The following is a 22397-nucleotide window of genomic DNA, read 5'->3' on the forward strand; positions in this document are numbered from 1 at the left end:
TGAGCTAGCCTTAAAATTCACCTGGTGCCTTCCATCCTATTCTGAGTCCAAGCAGTAACAAGCCTGCCCAAACTCAGGGGAGAAGGCAGAGATCCCCAGTCCTCAATAATCCTCCCAAGAGGATTTTAAAAGATTATTCAGATAAGTTTAAAACACACATGCACACACACACACACACACACACACACACACACACACATTTTAGCACATATCATAATTATTATTTACCCATATGTGTGCCTAAAGCATGCTTTATTTTTTTATTTACCATTTACTGAACAGTTATTATGTGCCAAGCATTGAGGCTTGCCTTTAGTTTTTCTAAATCTCAGAAATGACCTTGTGAGATAGTGAGACTGATGCTGAAACTCAAGACAATTGAATACCTTGTTCAACACCGAGTGGTGGCACCAGGGTTCAAATTTGGTCCATCTGTCTCCCAAATGCATCTCTTTTCTTTAACCTCTAGTACATGCTCAGTAAATTTAAAAGACCAGTGTAAATCAAAAGCATGCAATTTAAAAAATTTATATTGGGTCCATTTAAAATGGAGTGTCCTTGTACTACCAACGGTTCCACAACAAACTGCTGTCCTCTCAGGACCCTTCCTTAATGGAGAGAAGACACGTGTCTGTGCCTGTGCAACTCGGTAGCTCTGCTCAAGACCTGTGGGCATGAATGGAACCCATAGACATTCTCATAAACCTGTCCCATCAAGTCTTATCTGTTTTCACACCTATTTTCTCTAAATAAAATTGTAGGCTCTATTCAGTAGCACTGCACTCTTTAGTACAGTACCTGGAAGAACCATTCCCCCACCCCCAGGTGTTTGGGAAATACTCATAAAAGTAGAAATGGAGCCCTGTGTCTCTGGGGACCTGCTGGGTGGAAAACAGCCCTCTGAACAATGTTCCCCATGTTTAATAGCAAGATAGGGGGCCCAGAGGATTCTAGCTGAGCTGGGAGTCTCCCCAGAAGCTTTCCAGAATATAATCCACACTTATCACTGTCACCAGACACCCCTCAGCATGTTCCCTCTACATACACAGACCTTCTTCACTGTCCCCTGTGGCTGAGACCTTGACCACAGTTGGGGAAGAAAGACCCTTTCGAGCTCACTTGGTCCAACCCAACATTTCACAAATAGATTAAAGTGGAGAGAGGCAAAAGCCTGGTCTCAGGTCTCACGACAGCATCAGGGTAGTCTAAGGACTCCTCACTGCCAGCTCTGTGCGTTCCAGCTGGTCCGCTGGCTCACACACCAGCATATTCCACTGAAAGTCAAAGAAAGCGGGGACTTAAGAAGAAAAATGAAAGGAAGAGACTGAACTTCTTGTAGGGCCACAGCAACAGGTTTTCTCAGCAGGCCATCCTGGTTTCTTTTTGCCCTATTATCTTCATTAGGTGTTATGGTTCGGATGTGAGGTGTCCCCCAAAAGCTCATGTGTGAGATGATGCAAGGTTTAGAGGGAAAGTGATTGAGTAGTGAAAGCCTTAATCCAGTCAGTGAATTAATCCGTGATGGGATTTGCTGATTGGAAACTGAAGTTGGGTAGAGTGTGGCTAGAGGAAGTGGGTCACTGGGGTCATGCTTTTGTGTCTGGCAAGTGGAGTCTCTCTCTCTCTTCTTCCTGATCATCATGTGAGCTGCTTTCCTCCCCCACACTCTTCTGCCATGATGTTCAGCCTCACCTTGAGCCCAGAGGAGTGAAGCTGGTTGTCTCTGGACTGAGTCCTCTGAAACCATGAGCCCCAAATAAACTTCTTCTCTACAGTAGTTCTGGTCAGGTCTTTTAATCACAATAGCAAAAAAGCTGACTAAAACATTAGGGCTTATTTTCAAGGCCAGCATAATCAATCATCTTTATTTTTTTTATTTTGGAAAACACATATAACATAAAATTTATCATCTTAATCATCCCCGAGTATATAGTTCAGTAGTGTTTAGTATATTCAACATTGTTTAAACAATTTCCAGAACTTTTTTATCTTCCCAAACCAAAACTCCAAACCCATTAAACAACAACTCCCATCCTCTTCCCGTCCCTGCAACCACTGTGCTACTCTGTCTCTATGAAGTTGATGCTCTGGATACCACAAATAAATAGATAGAATCACACTCTTGTCTTTTTGTGACTTGCTTATTTTACTTAGCATAATGTCTTCAAGTTTCAACCATGCTATCTATATACATGTATGAGAATTTCCTTCCTTTTTAAGGCTGAATAATATATGTCACATTTATATTGAGTCCATTTAAAATGTAGTGTCCTTGTACTACCAGGGGTTCCACAACCCCTGTGTATATGTCACATTTTGGTTGTTCAGCCATCCATAGATAGACATTTTGGTTGCTTCTACCTTTCAGCTATTGTGAATTATGTTGCCATGAACATGGATGAACAAACATCTCAAGACCATCTTTTCTGTTCTTTTGGATATATGCACAGAAGTAGAAATGTTGGATCATATTCTATTTTCATTTTTTTATTGAGGGATCACCATTCTGTTTTCCATAGTGGCTACACTAATTTATATTCCAACCCAAAAGGCAAAAGAGTTCCAATTTCTCCATATATTCACCAATACTTATTATTTTTCATCCTAAATCAGTGATCTTCTTGCATATTTCAGTGATCTTCTTGCATAATTTCAGTGATGGCCCTTCCAGGAATTGAGAGAAAGATAATACAAAAAATGACTGACATATAGTAGGTACTCATTGACTATTGTTCATTATTATTACTATTATTAGTTTTTACCTTTGAACCTTACCTATCATCTCTGCTTTTCTTCTTTAGTGGATTTCTCCCAGTTTTGGGGTTATGAGATCAGACCTCTCCTAAGAGTCTTATAAGAGAACTGAAACAAGAACATGAGTTCCTTACTCCTCATGGAAGCTAGCTACCTTGACCTTTTCAGGGGAGACTCCATCAATCCTCTTTCCAGATTTCTTTGCTGTACTGTGCCTGTCAAATTGAATAACATGGAAGCTCTTCACATTTCTCTTGAGCCTAACTGGAAGGATGGACCCTACATTACACATTGCTGGATGGGGACCTGGTCATAACCTCCCTCTTGGTTTTGTGCCTGAATGGGAAGCTCATGCTGACTGTCTCCCAGCCTCTCATTACTTTCTGTGAAAGAGCCGTCACTTCCTCCTCTGTGTGACACAGCCCATGATAGCCCATCCCATCTGTCGCATGGATGAGTGTGCAACTGTTGTCCTGAATGGAGACAATGGTACTGTTCAAGGTCTTTAGAAAAGGTCGTGATCACTGCAGTGAGCCTCTTGCCTGATTTGCTTTTTATATGGACAACTCCTAGCTTCATACACATGTGGCCATGGGAGTTGGGGCTATGTGAAAGTTCTCTTTGCTGACTGCCTTTCCTCTGAAATGCCAACCCTAAATTGTGAATGAATCGTAAACCCTGTCTGAATCCATTACCCTACAGTATTTATTAAAGAGCATTATTCCTGAGAGCCCACTGTGCCAGGCATTGTTCAGCAAAAACACTTACTAAGCTCTCCATCCCCCGAATGCTAGTCAGGGAGAAAGATTCCAGCAAAACTAATAAGGAATGTGAAGAATCCATTCTAACTAGCAAGTAGAAACAATACAGCAAGGGAGATATGAAGGTCTGCCCTTCTAGGTGGGGACAAAACAGAGATATTTTGGTAAAGTCACAGGGAAAGCCTCACTGAGGAGGGAATATTTCAGTAAAGACAAGAAGGAGAGGGTGCCAGCTTCTTATTGGTTTAATGAGATACTATATGAATGTCGACAGACAATATTACAAATAAAATCTTAATAATTTTCTAGCAGTAGGTGGTTTACAAAGTAATTTTCCATAATTATCTCATTTGACCCCAATGATCTCTGACAGCAGTAAGATTTTGCCTTGCCCGTGGGGACAAACTATTAGCTCTAATATTCAGGTCCCATTTTAATCCCCTGTGCTTGGACCTTGTCTTAGTACCTACCTGGTATGTCATCCCTCTACATTCTTACCAGCCCTTTGAGAGTTTAGAATCCTACTACAGAATCCCAGACAGCCTCACCCCAGGACTCCTTGGGTCACTGAAACTGCCAACTTGCCAGCCTGGTCTGTCTTAATCCCATGGGACTCATTCTCCCTGGCACTCCTCTGGTTTGCAATACACAATCCTCCCTTGTTTATTCCTGGGGCTTCTAAAATGGTCTTTCTCACCCTGGTGGTTCTAATCTATCGATTACAAACATGAGCTTCTGAGTCAGGCAGACATAAAAATTCTGTCCTGCCAATACACTTATCACCTTGGGAATGCCTTTTCAAATCTTTGAATCCCAGTTTCTTTCTCACTAAAAGGAGATAATAACAACTACTTTATATAGTTTCTGTAAATAAAATAATGTATATAAATCCTAGGGCAGGACCTTATAAGCACTCAGCAAATGGCGAGGGTGCCATCATTATTATCATGGTTAATGACCTGCATTAGCACCCACTGGCTATACCATCTCTTCATCAAGAGCCAGACCTTCCACCACGGCTACCATAGGTGGAGCCAATGGAGACAGGATGGCCTCCCATATACCTTCAGGGAGCTGAGTCCAACTGTTCTAATTGGAGGTACCTAGAGGCCACATCTTATGATCCAGTGGCCCTGTCTTTATCCCTCCAGTTGACTGGTCCCCCCTGGCCTTGGTTCTCACAGCCTTCTCCACTGCACCACCTCAAGCCTGGTTTCTGCGTCAGTCTCAGTTGTAGCTGTAATTGTTTGTGATTAGTATTAATTCTCAAAGGTACGATTGGAATTGCTCATTGTTTACTGAACAAACAAGAGAAGAAAACGACTTGTTTTATGGGGAGCTGTGGCACGGAGTGGTTAAATATCATCATTTTTCAGGGAGATTAATGGCAAAACATACACAGGGGTCATTTATAATATTAAAAATAAAATTATTGGTGTGTCTTTTCAGCAAAAGCAATGAAGATAAATGTCGAATAGGGAAACCTTAGGGAAAAGACCAGGCAACTAAATAAAGAGACTTTTGAGGCTACAGAGAAATAAGAAAAATTTTAATTTCTTCAGAGTTCAACCATGGAAATAAAACACACTCTGCCTCCCTGTGATGGCCTACAGGAATCTGTGCATTCCAGTGAATGCATATGGAGACCGATTCAGTCCAAGGTACTGGAATTTGGAAAGAAGCCCTCAGGGGTCCTTTCGTGTCCACTGGCAGCCTTGATTGTGTCCCAGTACCATCCTTCATGTGCCCCCTCTCTCACCCTCACCTCTAGGCCACCAGACACTCCCATCAGGGTCCCTACCAATATCTCACTCACATCCACTTCCTTCCCTTCAGCTCCAGGTCACCAGCCTCACCCAAGCCACCTCCATGACTTGCTTGATCCGCTTCAACAGCAGTCCACCAGCTGGTTTTCCCACTTGGACTGCCCTCTTCAGAACATTCTCCCTGAATTGCTCAGAATAATCTATTTAAAGACTTATCATATGCAAATATCTTCAGTCTCTTGTTTAAACTTCTTAAATAAAATCCATATTGTTCACCAATAGGGTCTCGGCTAGTTGGGCCTCTGCCTCCCCTTGCAGTCGCCCCTCAGGACCCCTGGGACTCTCCTGAACCATGCTGGTGTCTGTTCTGTTTCTAGAACACAACACCCTTTCCCACCCCCAACTCCTCCACAGCCTTTCACATGGTGGGTTTTTTCATATCCTGTCCGTAGAGATGAATCATGTGACCACCTCATCAAACTAGGTCACTCATGTTTCCCTCCCTTCGCTCCTGTCACCCCAGTGCTAGGCACATGACAGAAGTCCTGAAAACAGTTGTTCAAAGATTGAATTGGACTGGGGGCAAGGGAGAAGGTGAGTAGAATTTCTTTGGTACAACCCAAAGGAATCAGAAATTCCTAGGGGAAGGCAAGGAAAGCCCACCTCATGACATCCTTCTCCTTGGACTTGGTGAACTATTTTGTCCTCCTTTAACATAAGTTCATGAGCACTCACCATGTGCCAAAAACTCTCCAGGAGATAAAACAAGTGAGCCAACCCCCTGCCTCAGGGGTGTAGTGGAGAAGTTAGCAACTCAGATAAAAGTATCCATCAGAATGAGGTAAGTGCACAGGGGAAGGCACATAGCCATTTCCAGAACACCCCAAGGGGAGACATATGGCTTCCTTCAGGGAGAAGAGCAGGCAAGTGGGAAAGGGATGTCTGAGGTAGGAGGAATTGTTCAGAGGGGACGACTCTAGATGGCCCCACCAGGCTACACAAAGTATGTGAGAAGTTACCAGTCATGGTGTTTCGTTAAAAATTCAAAGGGACATTACCTTTCAAAGCGGTCCACCCAACTTGGACTGAATGCTGTGGAAACCAGCAAAGGTTTATGGTAGGACTGGACCCTGACAGAACTGGGTTCAGAAAACTAGCTCTGACGGTGAGGTGACTCCAGAGACCTCATCATCAAATAATGCTGAAATTTCATCTTGCAAATGTTATTTTTCTTAGTCATTATTTGTGCTGGAAAAGCTTTTGGGTTTGTTTCCATTATTGTTTTGCTGACAGGGTCTGACCCTAGAGCCTCAGCTCCACCACGTGATGTGAGGGACGTCCAAGCTTCTGTCTGTTCCTAAGATTCAGCCTGTCCAACCCCTTGCTGATCCCTTCCCACCCATTCCTTATGCTAATTCTCCCAAAGTCCTTGGGACAGATTCCAAAATTCAAAATAAGAACTCACATACTACTTAACATATACATGATTTCTTGGAATTCTCACCAAAATCTCGTAAGTTAGATGGCATTCCTGGTTTAGAGAAGGGAAAACCATGCCTTAGGGTCAGACAGAGTTCACCCCTCTGAAAAACAGAAGAGGGGGACTGGAACCTAGTGTTATTTTCTCTACATTTTAGGGATCTCATCAACACAAACTGAACAGAGTGGGACCTTGGGCCTGCCAGAGTCATCACAGAAATGCAATCTGGGTGTGAAAAGAACAGCATGCTGGGCCGTGGAGAAACTCAGCACAGAGAAAGCATGGGTCCGTGCATGGTTGTGGAAGGCCTGGGATTCCTCTAAGAGGAGAGGAACTAAAGATGCATTTCCCTAACACCGGGGGTTCACAGATTTTCGTGTACCTAGTTATCCCGCAGAGAGCTTGGGGAACACGCTGGTTCAGGTCCACCATCCTAGACGTGCTACTCCTGTTGGTCTGCAGTGGGGCCCAGGAAGGAGTTGGACCACCAAGCTCCCGCATGATCCTGAGTCGGGAGCTGAGGGCATACCATGAGTGCAATGGCCTCAGCCCATGTAAGTGTGGAGGGATGGCTTTAGACGGTCGGCAAGCACGGAAATTGAGGCCCAGAGGGGAAAGCACTTGCTCATAGTCCCAGAGAGCTAGTGGCAAGGCTGGGCCTGTGCCAGTTCTCCCACAAGGCAGAAAAGCACTTTCTTCCCCAGCCTGCTGCTGACCATCCATAGCTAGGCCTCTTCCTGGCTGATTGACATTTTGCATTGGAACCCAAGATGCCAGTTCTTTAATGAGGTTGTACACTGTACAATTTATGAGACCCAAAGCCCTCTGCAGAACTGGTCTCTGCCAGGCTTAATTTACACATTTGCAAGCCTTCCAATACCCCCATTAACGTCAACAAGTGAGCCACAACTGGTAGACTGGGCACACAATTTGACTACATCCTTGTCATGTCACCATTCATTTTCATGGCTCTGGGCTTGTGCATCCTTGAGCACCTGATTCTCCTAGTTAGTCCTGGAAAATATTAAGTTTCCACCTGGCAGGCAGAAGGCCAGCCTAGCCCCACAGACTCCAACTCCAGCCCCAGGCCGGACCCTACATCCTGAGTATACGACTCCTCCACTCCAGTCTCCCCTTCACTCTAATTTAAGAGCAAGACCCCCTTCTCAGTGAAGCAGCACTCAGTAACCACCCCACTCTTAATGAGTGTCATCAGTTAAGCAAGAGCAGGCAGGTGGGAGATGGCCAGAAAACTGAGACAAATGTGCCTTTTTTTAATGCCACATAAATCACCTTAATTAAAAATTAATTAAGTGCCCTAAAATTTGACATTCATTTAAAAAAGAAATTTGAGTTAGGAGAGTTCTGGAGATTTTGTAGCATCCTATCTCCAAGACATGATGGAAGGAAGGGTGTATGTGTGGGTGCCTGTTTTGAATGTACAATTAGGGAAAAGGAAACATTCCCAGCAAGTGACCCCAATAAGTCACCCATGGTGTAGAACAGCAATTCACATAACCTGACCTGGGTTATGCATGTCACCGATGCAAATCTGCACTAATTTCTACTGCATCCACAGAGAAGACAAATGGGCAAACAAATGTGACATGCTGTTTTGGGAGAGATGTTCCAGGATGCAAATGACAGATGACTGAGACAGGAAATGCCAACACGAGGCAAGTGTGCTGGGCGAGTGGCTTAGTAAAGATGCACAGGAAGGCAGAAGGCTTGCTTCATGGAGTGTCACCAACTACAGTCTGCATCAATCAAGATGGCACTAACTACATCAAATCCAGCTCATAAACAAATAGGCACAAACAACCATTGTCCAGAACCCTAGAATCAAGGCATCAGAGGTGGAATGGGTCTTGGAGACAGCAGTTGAGGTCAACACCCTCACTGGACTAGAGGGAGAGGGAGGTAGAGGTGAAGGAACTGCTCAAGATGAAAATGATCTTTCATTTTTTTAAAAAAATTGTTTCTTTTGGCTTGTAGGCAATGATTGAAACATATATGACATTTTCCCTGGCCTTGATTAATATAAGCTGCAGATTTCTCCAGTCCTCCATGGAAGCATACCTAACAATGCACACCTGAGAACTGCCATGGGAGCTTTTAAAAACAACAATGCCCAGGTCTTCTCCCGAGATACCCATGCCAATGGTCCAGGTAGAGGCTGAACATAAACAGCGTTTCTCACTTCCCCGGAGACTCTCACAGGTGTCAGACCACTGTTCCTGGAAGACTAATCTGACTTGTGTGAAGGATCCTGCCCTGGGATCCTCTGACCAGGTTCTGAGCCTTCGCTGTGCTTTACTAACTGAGAGACCTTAGGCAAAGCACCCAGTAAGTGACTGGTTATGTGTCATAGTGTCTCACTGTTTAAAGCAATGTACCTTGTTTAGGTTCTTGAATCTTCAGTCTTCTGATTAATCAAGAGGGAATAATAACTGTTCTGCTGGGGTTTTATGCAGTTCAAATAGGGCAGAATCAGGAAAGCACATTGTAAATGGTTCAAGGGCTATGCAAAGGTAAGGAACAATTCACCACCCCCAGTGACTTATGTTGTTCGTATGGGAGGAACTGCTGTTTCAACGGCTAATAAGGAAATTTCCACAAAGACCCTTGTTAGTGGAAGATCCCTGAGCACCAACTGTCCTGTGAGTGGCTTGATCTCAGAACTCTTACCTTCCTGCAATTAGGGCATTGGGTATTTCAGTGGTTACTGGGAATCACCAGCACCCATGAGCATGTGGTATCAGAGGAGCCAGCAGGAAACAAGGTGTTATGGTTTAGATACAAGGTATCTCCCCAAAGCTCATGTGTGAGACAATGCAAGGAGGTTCAGAGGTGGAATGGTCAGAATATGAGAGTTGTAACCCAGCAAGTGGATTAATCCACTGATAGGGATTAACGGGGTGGTAACCACAGGCAGGCAAGGTGTAGCTGGAGGAGACATGTAGCTGGGGGTATGCCTTTTTATATTTTGTCCCTGGTGAGTGAAGCTCTCTCTGCTTCCTGTTGCCTTGTCCTGAGTTGTTTTCCTCCACCACACTCTTCCACCACAATGTTCTGCCTCACCTTGGACCCAGAACAATGGAGTCAGCCATTTATTGACTAAGATCTCTGAAACTATAAGCCAAAATAAACTTTTCCTCCCCTAAAACTTGCAAGGTCTTTTGGTCACAGAGGAAAAAAAAAGGGCTAAAACACAAGGGGTGCCTGTTTATGTCCAAACCCCTGGAGGGACTCTGGAAGTAGACTACAGCCACCCAGGGCCCCAGGGTACTCTACTCTGTAGGCCAGAACAGTCATTTCACAACCACAGAGACACTGCTGTTCAGGAAGCTCAGGCCCTTGATTAAAACCATTCACCAGGGGTGCTTTCCTCCTTGGAATTTATGGGGCCCATAAAAAAAAGAACTTGAGGAGACAGAGCGGTTGTTTTTGTTGCGCCCCATTAGTTCTGAGTTCAGGCTAGCACTAGAGATCAGAGTATCAGGCGTCCATCTAATTGAATCTCTCATCAGCATAAAGCTCCCTGGGTGTGCAGGAGGCTCCACCAGGGAGCCGGGAATGCTCCAGCTGGGGAAGAAGATGGAGAGGAGTTGGTGGAAGTAGGGCTGAAAGAGTTTCTCCAGGCTACTGCTATGTCTTAACCCAGGGAGAATAATAAAATCCAGGGCACCCAGAGGGTAAATAGAACCCTGCCCACCACTCCTGGGCCCCCTCTTCACTGAGACTTGTGGGTGAAGCACATGGATGCTGACTTCCTGCTCTTCCACACCCACCATCAACACTCCTGAGGACACACATCTCCTGAACGACCTCTACAGACACAGCACAAAGGACAAGGAACAAAGTTCAAAAAGCCATGAACTCCCACCATCCCTTAGCAAGCCAGTGTGACCACTCCAGGCCTTTATCTCAACTATCACGTGGTTTTAATAACTACCTTCCTCAGATGATACACAGGACCAGCTCAATTCCCTAATATTAAGGTGGGGGGAAATCTATGTACCAGGCACTGGTGATGGACTCTAAAGCTAAGACTTGACACCTCCCTTGGAGTCACTTGAAGTTGGGTGAGGAGGACAAACATACAAACAGCTAGTAATAATACTAGGCCGACTGCCCATTGTGTTAAATACAAGAAGCAACGTGCTACAGATGTCCAAGTGGAAGGACTGTCCCTGGCGGGGGAGAATGGGAGAATCCAGGAAACACAGGTGAGGTGGGAAGATCCTCATGTCCATTGCTGAGGGGTGAGGAGCTGTGGGAGTAGCCTACTTCCCAGGGGTGGGCAACCCCAAAACAGTAAACGGTGGCTGTACCATCCTTCAGGGAACAAACTATCTATACATCAGAAAAGGGAAGTGGGGTAGGGGCAAGGAGGAAGAGGAGAAGGAGAATCACCAAGGAAAATCTGGAGAGGTTTAGATTACATCAAAAATTGTAAATACCCTTCTCCAGAATACATCATAAGCAGAATGACAATGAACATGAAATACATACAAATAAAAGATGTCACACATATTAGATACACTTTCACCTCCTTATTAATGATCTCCTACCACACAATATGGAAACATGAAGGAACTGGCAGGTATCTCAGTAGGAGAGCATTTGCCTACCATGAATGAGGCCCTGGATTCCACTCCCAAGTACTGCAAAGAAGAAGGAGGAGGAGGAGGAGATGAAGGAGAAGAGGTTAATAAATAAATTGGCAAAAACAGTGGACAATTTCTTAAAACCAAAGTTGGAAAAATAAAAGAAAATGCTGGTAATGTGAAAAAAATTCAACCTCACTATCAAAGATATTCAAAATAAAACAGCAGGAAGATACCTTCAGTTAAAAATAAAAATTAGGGTAACACTCAGGGCCAGCCAGGATGGAGCAGGAAGGACGTGCATGTGTGAACACAGCTGGTGAAGAGTGTAAATTGAATTAACTTCTAGAAAGCAATTTGGCAATATGTATCAAGAGCCTTTAAAATGTTTATACCTTTTGATTCAGAAATTCCACCTCTGGGAATCTATCCTATGAAAATAATCTGAAATGCAGGCAAAGGTTTATGCACAAAGATATTCTGCAAAGTGGTATTATAAACAGACTAGCAGTCCAGTCATTAAATAATGCTTAAATAATGATGGTGCATATCACACTGGATTATAGCCATTTAAAGAAATTCATAGAGGGAATGTTTAAGCCCTTGGAAAAGCTTGTGATATAACCTTAATTATCTCAAGTTCTATAACATGGGACATGACCGTACACACTTTTAAGCCATAGGCAGAAAAAAATAAACTAAAGATAAATCAAGGTTAAAAATGGTGATCTGTGAGTGGCTGGATTCTAGGTGATGTTTTGTTTCTTTTTACCCCACTTTCAAACTTTAGACAACAGGTTTATGTTTTTAGAATAAAGGAAAAAGAGCTATAAGACCCATTCAGGAATGACAAGTGATTGGTATGTGAAACCCTCGTGTGTTCATGAAGATGTACAATGGACACACCACATGAATGAAACATGACCCATTGGTTGAGGGAGACTTTACAGATTTTTAAGATTGCTTAATCTAAAGCTGCAGTGGATTTTTGTTGACCAGGCCTCAGCTGCCTTAGTCTGTGATTTCAACTGAAGTTGTGTATTAATTTCCTATTGCTGTTTTCTGTAGTAGGCCTGGGAGTGAGAGTAATAAAGACCTACCTGTGTTTAATTATCACAAAAGGGAAAAAAATGCTTTGGAAATGAAATCATCAAGCAAATGTGAAGGAAAACTTTTCTCATTATCCTAAATACCTTAGTCTGTTTTCCATTTCTATAACAAAATAGTGAAGGCAGGCTACTTTATAGAGACAGCAGGTTTATTTAGGTCACAGTTTATTTAGCTCACAACTGGAAGTCCAAAGGGCATGGCACTGGCTCTGGCAAGGGCTCCCCATGGCTTCATTATGTCATGGCAGGAGCACCCTGTATCTGTGTTTGTCTGATCTCATCCCTTTTCTTCAAAAACCAATGAGGATTGAATCATTGAAGCTGCACCCTAATGCCTAATCTAACTAGTTCCCAAAGCCCCACTTCTAAACATCTTAGTGTGATTAAGTTTCCACTCTCTTAATAACATTAACATTTATCTTTGGGGATTAAACTCCTTCGTGAGTTGGGGGAAGGGAACAAACCTAGCAATATCCTTGCCCTGAGAGAGGGGCAGAGAGGATAGGCAATGTCATCGAACTTCCCCGTTTCCTCCTACAAAGTGGAAATAACGAAGCCTCCTGGTCCTTACAAGTGCCAGGCAGTATTGTGTCTGCTGTGCCCTTCATTCCTGGACACAACCCACAGCACCCCAGCATCGGAGGAGCCTGAGCTTCCCCCAAACAAGATTACTAGGAAGCACTTTACTGCCAGCTTCCAGTAGGACACAATTGGAATGTGGAAGCTTGACCCACAAAATTAAAGCTACAATTTCACATCTTGGCTTTTTAAATGAGCATGGGTCTATTTCTGCTCTTCCCTTGGCATTTTATCCTGCGTGTTATTGGAGAGTATTGGGGGTAGGAGGAAAGGTGAGTTTTCACTGTGCATATCCCTGTGTTTAGAATTCCTAAACTACCTGGGAGATACCATGTCGTAGGTTGTCTCAAGGCGTACGGACAGATGGGTGGCATTTTTCTTTCCCTGTAGGGAAGAGAGGCATAGAGGTAGCAAGATCAAAGAACTAGTCCAAAACCAAGTTAAAGAACTAAGAGGTCAATCTAAAGCTGCAATGGACTTCAGTTGACCAGGGCCTCAGTTGTCATAGTCTGTAATTTTAGCTGGAGTCAGGTTAGATGGTGTATTAATTTCCTATTGCTGCTGTAAAGAGCTACCACAAACTTAATGGCTTAAAACAACACAGATTTATTCTCTTACGGATTGGGAGGGCAAACGTCTAAATCCAATTTCACTGGGCTAAAGGCTCCCTGTTGGGCAAGTGGGCTGATTCCTTCTGGGGACACTAGGGAGGATCCATATTCTTGCTTCTCCCCCACCTCTCTGAACCTCCTGCACCATGTGACTCATAATCCCTTCCTCCCATTACTCCAAGATACTGCTTCCAATGTCACATCCTCTGCTTCTTACTTTGGCTCTCTTGCCTCCCTTTTATGAGGACCATTTTGGCCCCACTGGGTCCACCTAGATAATCCAGGAGAATCTCTCCACCTAATGAGTCTTATGCGTATCAACAGAGTTCCTTTTACCATAACATTCATATTCATCTTAGGTTCTGGAGTTCAGATGCAGCCATTTGAGGTCAATTAGTCAGCTGACCCCAGAGAGATGCCTTCTATGCAAGTATCCCAACTAGAGCCGAGGAAGAGCCAGAGGCTTAGACAACTTGATGGAAAAGATAGAAATTTGTCCATGAATTCCAGAGCCAGGCCAAATGAAGCCAAGGCCAAACAAGTGTAGGGATGAAAGGGTGAAGGTTGTCATAGGTAGAACCTGTGGGCTGGGCCTGGATGGCTAGCAGGTTATGGGGTGCACCACCACATGACCATCATATGACACTGCAGCTCAGAAGACTGTCAGAGGCACCAGCTACCATGGCAAGGGAGCTAGAAAATGAGGTAGAAAGTCAGGCAGCTTCTACACTTAGAGGAACCCAGGCAGGGACTCTGCCTACTCATCTCCAGTGAAGGCAGAGGCTTCCTGACCCCACGCCAACCAAGAACTGAGCAGCAGGAGGCACCAGCAAGGTCCTTGCCTGGTGATGCTCAGGCAAAGCCATCAACTCAGTAGGCAGGTGCTTCCTTCATATAAGCTGGATCTATGGGGCCTGCAGAGACTCACGTGGCCAGAGGCTAATTAATTATCCTAATGTATCATGCTTAGTATAGAAGCTAATAACTGCTAATATGTTCATTATGGCCCACCTCCTCTCCTTTCCCTCCTGGATAATGTAATTTATCTAAGAATTTCAGAACTGGAACAAATCTTAGAGATACACTCAAAATACCTCCTTTTAGAGGAGAGATGGGCCAGATAGACAAGGGACAGGTCAGCCTCACACAGCCACTCATGGAAGAGCTGGTCCAGGCCCAGGGTCTGACTCTCAAAGTGGTGTTCTTTGCATTTCACAACAGAAAGCATCATATGTCTTTAGAGTCCACTCAGCAAGTCACACTGAGGTCAAGAACAGGGAGGAGACACATGGCATCAGCTGGTGCCCTGAATTCGACCCTGAGGATAGAGCTGACTGTGCAGATGAGATGCTACCTGGAGACTGTCCACCTGGCATGCTAAAGCCATGTGTTTGAGGACCCCAGAGTGTTTGGGAAACGTGGACCAAACCTCGACCACCAGCTACTCACGGTTGCTGGACTGTGAGATAGATCCCCAGCAGGCTTGGATATATGTGAGGGGCTTTGACTTCCTCTCAGTCTGCTGGGCTTGACCTTGGGTGTGCTCAGGTTGAGGCACAGGTGTCTCAGTCAGCCATGGGGCTTTGAAAGTCAGGTCGGGGTGAGGCTCTCCTGTGGCCTTCTCTGGGGCAGCCAAAGCCTGGGGCCAGCCAAGCTGACGAGGAATGTGTGTCTGTGTGCTCTCCAGGAACTTCCCCAGGCTCCAAGATGGCCCTGCAGAGTTCCTTCACTTGTTGGAATGGGACGGTCCTCCAGCTCGGGCAGGCCTGCGACTTCCACCGGGACTGCGCCCAGGGAGAAGACGAGGGTCACTTATGCAGTGAGTAGACGGGGACTATCCCACCCTGGCCCACACCCTATGCCTCTCCTGTCCCCATCACCCAAGCTCGTGTGCTTGGACAGCCTTCCTGACATCCAGGGGCACTGGCGACTGCTCTCCTGGCCACACAGAGTGTTCCAGAGATGGAGCTGTGAAGTGTGGTCTAGTAACACACAGCCCTCCGTGGCCCGTGGTTACAGACATTAGAAAGCACGCAAGATAAGCCCTAACTCTGTCCTGTGACATTAGCCACCCTCTCCGCCCACGCTTCCCATGCTTTCCCAGACCCATCTTTCAGCAGCCACCTGCTACTGTCAAACTCCCCAACCTCTGTGCACCCCAGATCCAGCCACACCCAACCATTTCTCAGCTCTCTCGCATCTCCCTGGCTTTGCACATGTGGTCTCCCCTGCCCAAGGCACACTGTCCCCTCTCAAGTCACTCCCACTCCTTCAAGACTCACCTCAAGGACCAATTCTAAGAAACCTCTGACCATCCCCCACAAATACAACTGGGTCTTCTTCCATCAGATCCTTTCCCCTTAATTCAGTATATCCCACCATTTATAATTATACCCATTACTTTTCCTTTTTCGAGATAAAGTTCATATACCTACAACTCACCCCTTTAAAATATATATACAATTCAATATTCCTTAGTATTATGGTTATAGGGCTAAACAACCATTACCTCAATCTAATATTAGAACATTTTTATCACTCCAAAAAGGAGCCCCTTGCAATCTCTCCCCACTTTCCTCCAACATTCCTGCCACTAACCATAACCATCAAAAATTTTCTGTTTCTGTAGATTTGCCTATTGTAAGCATTTCATAGAAACAGAATCATACACTATGTGATCTGTTGTGATGAATTTCTTTCACTTAGCATGATGTTTTTGACGTTCATCCACATTGTGGCATGCATCAGCTCTTCATTCCTTTTTACTGAAGAATAAAGTTGCATTGTAGGGTTAGACCACATTTTTCTTATCTATTCATTTGTTCATTGGCATTCGGGTTGTTTCCAGTTTGGGGTTATTGTGAATAACAGTACTATGAACATTCATGTACAAGTTGTTGTGTGGACAAGTGTTTTCAGTCCTCTTGGGTATATACCTAGGGACAGAATTCCGGGGTCATATGGTTAAACTTTGCATTGAACATCTGAGAAACTATTGAACCTTTTTCCAAAGCAGCTGAACATCTCACAAGCCCACCAGCAGTTTGTGAGGGTTCTAGTTTCTTCACTTCCTTGCCGACACTTGTTATTATCTGTTCTTTTCTTTGAGCCATTTTGGTAATCATGTATCTGTTCTGTTTCATGGAGATGGTTTCCACTGTCTCTCTGTGGGCAGTTGGGTCTGGTCATCTTTCCCTACCAGTATCCCTTGTAATTCTTGGCACAGGGTAGGTGCTCACTGACACATGGATGATTAAAAGGAATGAAACTTGAGCTGTATAAAGGAAAACGAGTTGTGGCCACACTGGTATTTAGGAGCAGAGTGGCGACGCCGCCAGTGCTCACTCTACATGAAGACAGGGCTCCTGGAAGCAGAGTCAGAGCGATGGCGGGTGCTTACAGAACCTGTACGCTGAGCTAGGAAATGTGGTCAATCCTGGAGCAGGGCCAGGATGAGTCTTCTGTCCTCCAGGTACCAAAGCCCAAAATAGGTGCAGAAAATGAAGCAGCGGAGACTCAGCAGGAAAAGGTGAGGCAGCATCACATCAAGGCCCAGTCAGGAGCAAATGCCTCACCTCTCAGACACTTACACCCTAAGACACCGCTGGCCTATGCAGAAGTTTGCAAAATAGCTTTAACATCTTAACAGTGTCTCCCAAGGCATCTGGACTCCTTGCAGGGGCAAGGGTTTCAATTATACTCACTTAAATGAAGCAATAAAGTCATCCATTTTTCCATTTTAAAAACCTTGTTTTTTACATGAAGCTTTCAAATGAAGTTCTGCAATTATAACAGAATTGCTTTGCAGTGTGTTTTAGATAAAACTCAGTGAAGAGTTGCAGGAAGCACTTGGCTTGTCCCACACTATTTTGCCCCTGGCCTTTCTCAGAGTTCTCACCACACATGTGGCCTGAAATACAGACTGGCCAGCCCACAGTGCTTGAAGCAGTAGTCTCTCTGTGCCTCTCTAGTTAATTTATGCCTACGGTATTTCCAGCAGTGCCTGTGAGCTGTGTGATTTTGCAATTGCCTTTTTAAAAATTTTTGATACCCACTTCCCAGTTGGGACACAGATCAGAGAGGCCATGCCATGATTTACAAATGGGAATGTGAAAGCACAGAGAAGGTAATTGATTTGTTCAGGGTCACACAGTATGTCTAGGGCAAAACTGTGATTAAAGCCTGGAGCCTTCAGGATGCAGCCCATTACTCTGAGCTCAGGGCATTTCCCCACCACTTCACAGGTTGCCCTCAAGAATTTCCAGGGCCAGCTCCAAGCTTCAGACAGCTCTTGGGGAGAAAGAGCAAGAGCCTGGGGCCCAGTGACCTTTCTAACCACATTTTAAAGTTGTTCTGACCAGCTTTCCGAATGACAGCTCCATCCTGGACAATCCCCCCACCAGCTCCTTTGCCGCAGAAGTCAGTGGCTAGGAGGAGAGGTTCCTTTCAGGAGGACAGTTATTCCCGTCTTTTCCCCACTCTGTTCTTGGCAGAACTCCTCGTGCATATCCTTTTCCTCGTGTGTGCTCTAGTCCCTGGCATTTTTGCTGTTTTCCCTATCATGCTGTTGATTCTGGACACCATCCCCGTGAGGATGACAACAGTCAGAGAGCTGGCTAACGTTTATGGGGCGTTTACTATGTGCCAGGAGCGGCTCGAAACACTTCGGGTACTAACTCGTTTCATGCTCACGACCCTCCCTGGCGATGCTCACACACCCATCTCGGGCGAGAGGAGGCTGCTCCATAACCAGACTCACCCAGGGGCCGAGCACTGATTCAGACACAGTCTGCGTCCACATTCCAGACCACTGAGACGCGGCTGTTGTATGAGTCTCAGCATTTGGCAGTGCTAAGCACTAACTCTAGCTACTCACCCAGGACAGAGGGACCAGGAAGTCAGGGAAGTCCAGGTCTCTGCTGCCTCCTTTCTGTGGAGGAGCAAGAGGGGGTTAGATCATTAGCCCCCACTCTCCACGTTTGTTTTCTCATCTGTAACATAAGATCTGTCAACATCCCAGCATTTTCAATAAAAAACATTACCAAATCCAAGTGAGACATCCCAGACGCTGTAATCCATTGAAGGGTGTCTACTGGATTCCCTGAGTGTCCAAACAATGGCCTCAATGGCATGTGGCTCCCCAGAAAGGGGACAGGTGTCCCCACTTCACTCCCTGAGGGTCCCAAGCTCACAGCTTTTGCATTCCCCTCCCTGGACTCAATAATCTCATCTGTTTCATGGGGATAATCTTCCTTCCAGGCAAAAACAGTTTTTTAAAAGTCTATTTCTTTATTGGAAAATAAAGCGTGCTGGTTGTAAAATACTTTGAAAATCTAGAAAAGTGCACAGGAGAAAATAACTATTGCCCATAATCCTCCCTCTCAGACATTCAGAGATAACCGTAATATTTTGATGTATTTCTTCTAGCATTTTTCCCATGACTCCATATTTTCAAGAAAATGTATAATACGTATTTATCAAAAATGTTAACAGAGTTGTCACACAGAGAGGAAAAGAAGTAGTGTCATTTGGCCTGAAGTTTATGCTTGGCAGCTCCTGCGGCTGTGGCTGAGGTCACATCTCTGTGACTTTACCAATTCGTCTCTCTTAGAGTGGAATCAGGTGTCATCATTGCCAAATGTTGGGGGACTGATTGACCCACACACAGCCCGACTCACCATCCAGTCAATGACATACTTAGCTATAGCCCAAGAAGGGGGTGGGCAAGAGTCATGTTTCTAGAATATTGAGGTAGGTAGGAATGATCTGGAAAGCTTGTTAGAAATGCACATTGAGCCAGTAGGCGGGGTAGCCCCTGTGATTCCACACCTCTAACAGTTCATAGGCCAAGTAGCAGCACTGATCCCCAGACACCATTATGAGTGACAAGAGATTAAAGAATTGACCCCCCATTTCATTCTGTAAATAAGCATTGAAGTCCTACAATGTATCAAGCACTCAGTAGGTACTCAGGATGAATGGGAAGAGGATCATTGAAGGATGAACTGTCACCGGTAGACCCAACCTAGTTAGTGAGCCAACCTTACACTCAGCAGTTGGTCTCAGCATTGATTCCCCAAACTGGGCCTCATCCACCAGGGTCTTTGTTTTGACCTCCATTCCCACCAGCTCCCTCTGGGGTGGCCTCTTGCTGGGCCTGGCTGCCCTGATGTGCTTAAGATCATGGAAATCCTCAGCACCTCTTCCTCCCATTGAGATTTTAATTGCCACATCAAGGGTCAAGAACCTGTCTTGCTCTGTCGCCTGCCCCTCTCCCCTCGTTCTGTCAGTCAAAAGGAAATAGGGCTTCCACTCCCAGCTACCGTGGACCCTGGGCCAGCTAGGACACAGGTGGGCTTCAGAAGATAGAGAACGTCACTGGCTTTCCTCAGTCCTGCCTGGTGGAAGACACTGCAAAGCTGCCACAACTGTGACCTCCATGAGGCCTTTCCAGAGCCAGCCTAGGGATGTGTCTCTGTCCCTCCCCAGGTAGTGTTGGAGCCCCCACCCTGATGAGGGCCCTCACTCAGGTATGAATGATCATTAATAATACTACCACCGTTTTATATTTGGACAACTCTGTTTACAAGGTATTTCCACACTCCCTGATTTTGTCCTAAAACCTGTCCTGTGGGTCCATTCCAAATTTTCTAAGGAATCTCCACACTGCTTTCCAGAGTGGCTGCACCAGTTGGAGCCCTCCGGTCCACCAGCAATGTATGAATGTGCCTTTTCCCTCACATCCTCGCCAACACCTATTGTGTTCTCTTTTTTTTTTTTTTTTTTTTTTTTTTTTTGGTGCTGGGGATTTGAACCCAGGGCCTTTTGCTTGCAAGGCAAACACTCTACCAACTGAGCTATATCCCCAACCCATTGTTTGTGTTCTTGATAACAGTCATTCTAATTGGAGTAAGATGAAATCTTAGAGTTGTTTTAATTTGCATTTCTCTAATTACTAGAGATGTTGAACAGTTTTTCATATATTTATTAATCTCCCGTATAGCTTCTTCTGTAAAGTGTCTGTCCAGTTCCTTGGCCCATTTATTGATTGGGTTCTGACCCAGTTATCCCACTCCTTGGTTTATATCCAAAGTACTTAAAATCAGCATACTACAGCAATGCAGCCACATCAATGTTCATAGCAGCTCAATTCACAATAGGTAGATTGTGGAAGCAACCTAGATGCCCTTCAACAGATGAATGAAGAAACTGTGGTATATATGCACAATGGAATAGTATTCAACCACAAAGAAGAATAATATTATGGCATTTGCAGATAAATGGATGGAATTGGAGAATATCCTGTTAAGTGAATTAAGCCAATCCCAAAAAACCAAAACCAAATGTTTTCCCTGATAAGTGAAAGATGATACAAACTGGGGATGGGGGGTGAGAGAAGAATGGAGGAACTTTAGATTACACAGAGGGAAATGAGAGGGAGGAGGGGGTGGGGGTATTAAAGATGATGGAATGAAACAGACATCATGACCCTATGTACATGTATAATTACACAAATGGTATGAATCTACATCGTGCACAACCATAGAAACAAAATGATGTACCCCATTTGTGCACAATGAATCAAAATGCAGTCTGTAAAAATAAAATAATAATTTTTTAAAAACCTGTCCCATGAAACAGACATTAATATTGCCTCATTTTACAGATAAGGAAACTGAGGCTCTAAGAAAGGAAGTGGTGGTCCTAAGGTCACAGAGCAGGCACTACGACCCCTAGCCACCGTAAGGCTAGGACTGGAGCCCTAGCACTGCTGTGGTGCCAGTACCCAAAACTCAGGCTCAGTTCTCCCTCCAGCTCCTGAGAGGGTCAGGAGGGAGTGACATGTTTGCAACCTCAGCTCAGCCTGCCCACTTCTCCCACCAGCCCATCACCTGCCAGAATCTTCCATCGCGATCCTCGGTTTTTAAAGCACCCTTGTGGAGGATGTTCCGGGGAAGGTCACTTCTGGATGCCAGTTGGTTTATGCAGAAGTGGATATGGGATCCCTTGAGGGGGGAGTGAAAAATAAAACAGAAAGATCTCCTTAGCTTTTGGATTTTTAATCAGAGGAGCATGCAGGATGGGGGGAAATGTTTTCTTCAGGGGGGTATAAATGGGAAGAGATGCTCAAAGTCAGTGACGGCCTGTTTTAATTTATAATGCTGCCTCTGTGAAATGCACAGAGAATCGAGGGGAAATGAGAATAATTCACTGAGGTGCTGTCATAGCCAGGAAGCATTCGGGCCCTCTTTGTCAGCCTGCTGCTGCTGAGAGGCTGAGACAGAGGAAGGACATAGCGAGCGGTGGGTCTCTGCTAGGGGGCTCCTCTCCCAATATGGAGATGTAGCCCTGCTGCTTCTCCACAGCATGGCCTGGAGTCATGGGGTGTTGGGACAACCTGGAATGGCCTGGAATGGCCCAGGAGCTCCTGGAACTGAGTTTCCAGAGCTGTTCTCTGAGGAAGCTGGAGAAAGTAAGCTCTCTTTAATCCTCTTCTCCTTGCCTCCTCCTCCTGTGAGAAGCTAAGAAACACGGACCTGAAAGCTGACTGTGGTTTCTTTAATGGGACTTAAGGTCAGTCTGGTGTAGAGGATTGTGGACCCTTCCTGCTGAGCCAGCAGACGAGAGAGAGGTTGCAGGACTAGGAATGTGAGGTCAGGTTATGCTGCAATAATGATAAAAAAAAAAAAAAAAAAAACCCTGCAGTGGCTTATGGTAACCATTACA

The 22397-nt window shown here is 45.1% G+C and overlaps 1 protein-coding gene across 1 annotated transcript in view; it reads left to right on the top strand.

Annotated features, from left to right (window-relative positions):
• The window catches only part of Alk (ALK receptor tyrosine kinase), a 678240-nt gene that overhangs the window by 541560 nt on the left and 114283 nt on the right, over positions 1-22397 (top strand). Inside the window, exon 6 of the mRNA XM_047523055.1 lies at positions 15358-15489. Coding sequence (XP_047379011.1) covers positions 15358-15489 — 132 coding nt within the window. The remainder of the gene's footprint in view (positions 1-15357; positions 15490-22397) is intronic.

Source organism: Sciurus carolinensis, chromosome 13, assembly GCF_902686445.1.
Source record: "Sciurus carolinensis chromosome 13, mSciCar1.2, whole genome shotgun sequence".
Lineage (NCBI taxonomy): Eukaryota > Metazoa > Chordata > Mammalia > Rodentia > Sciuridae > Sciurus > Sciurus carolinensis.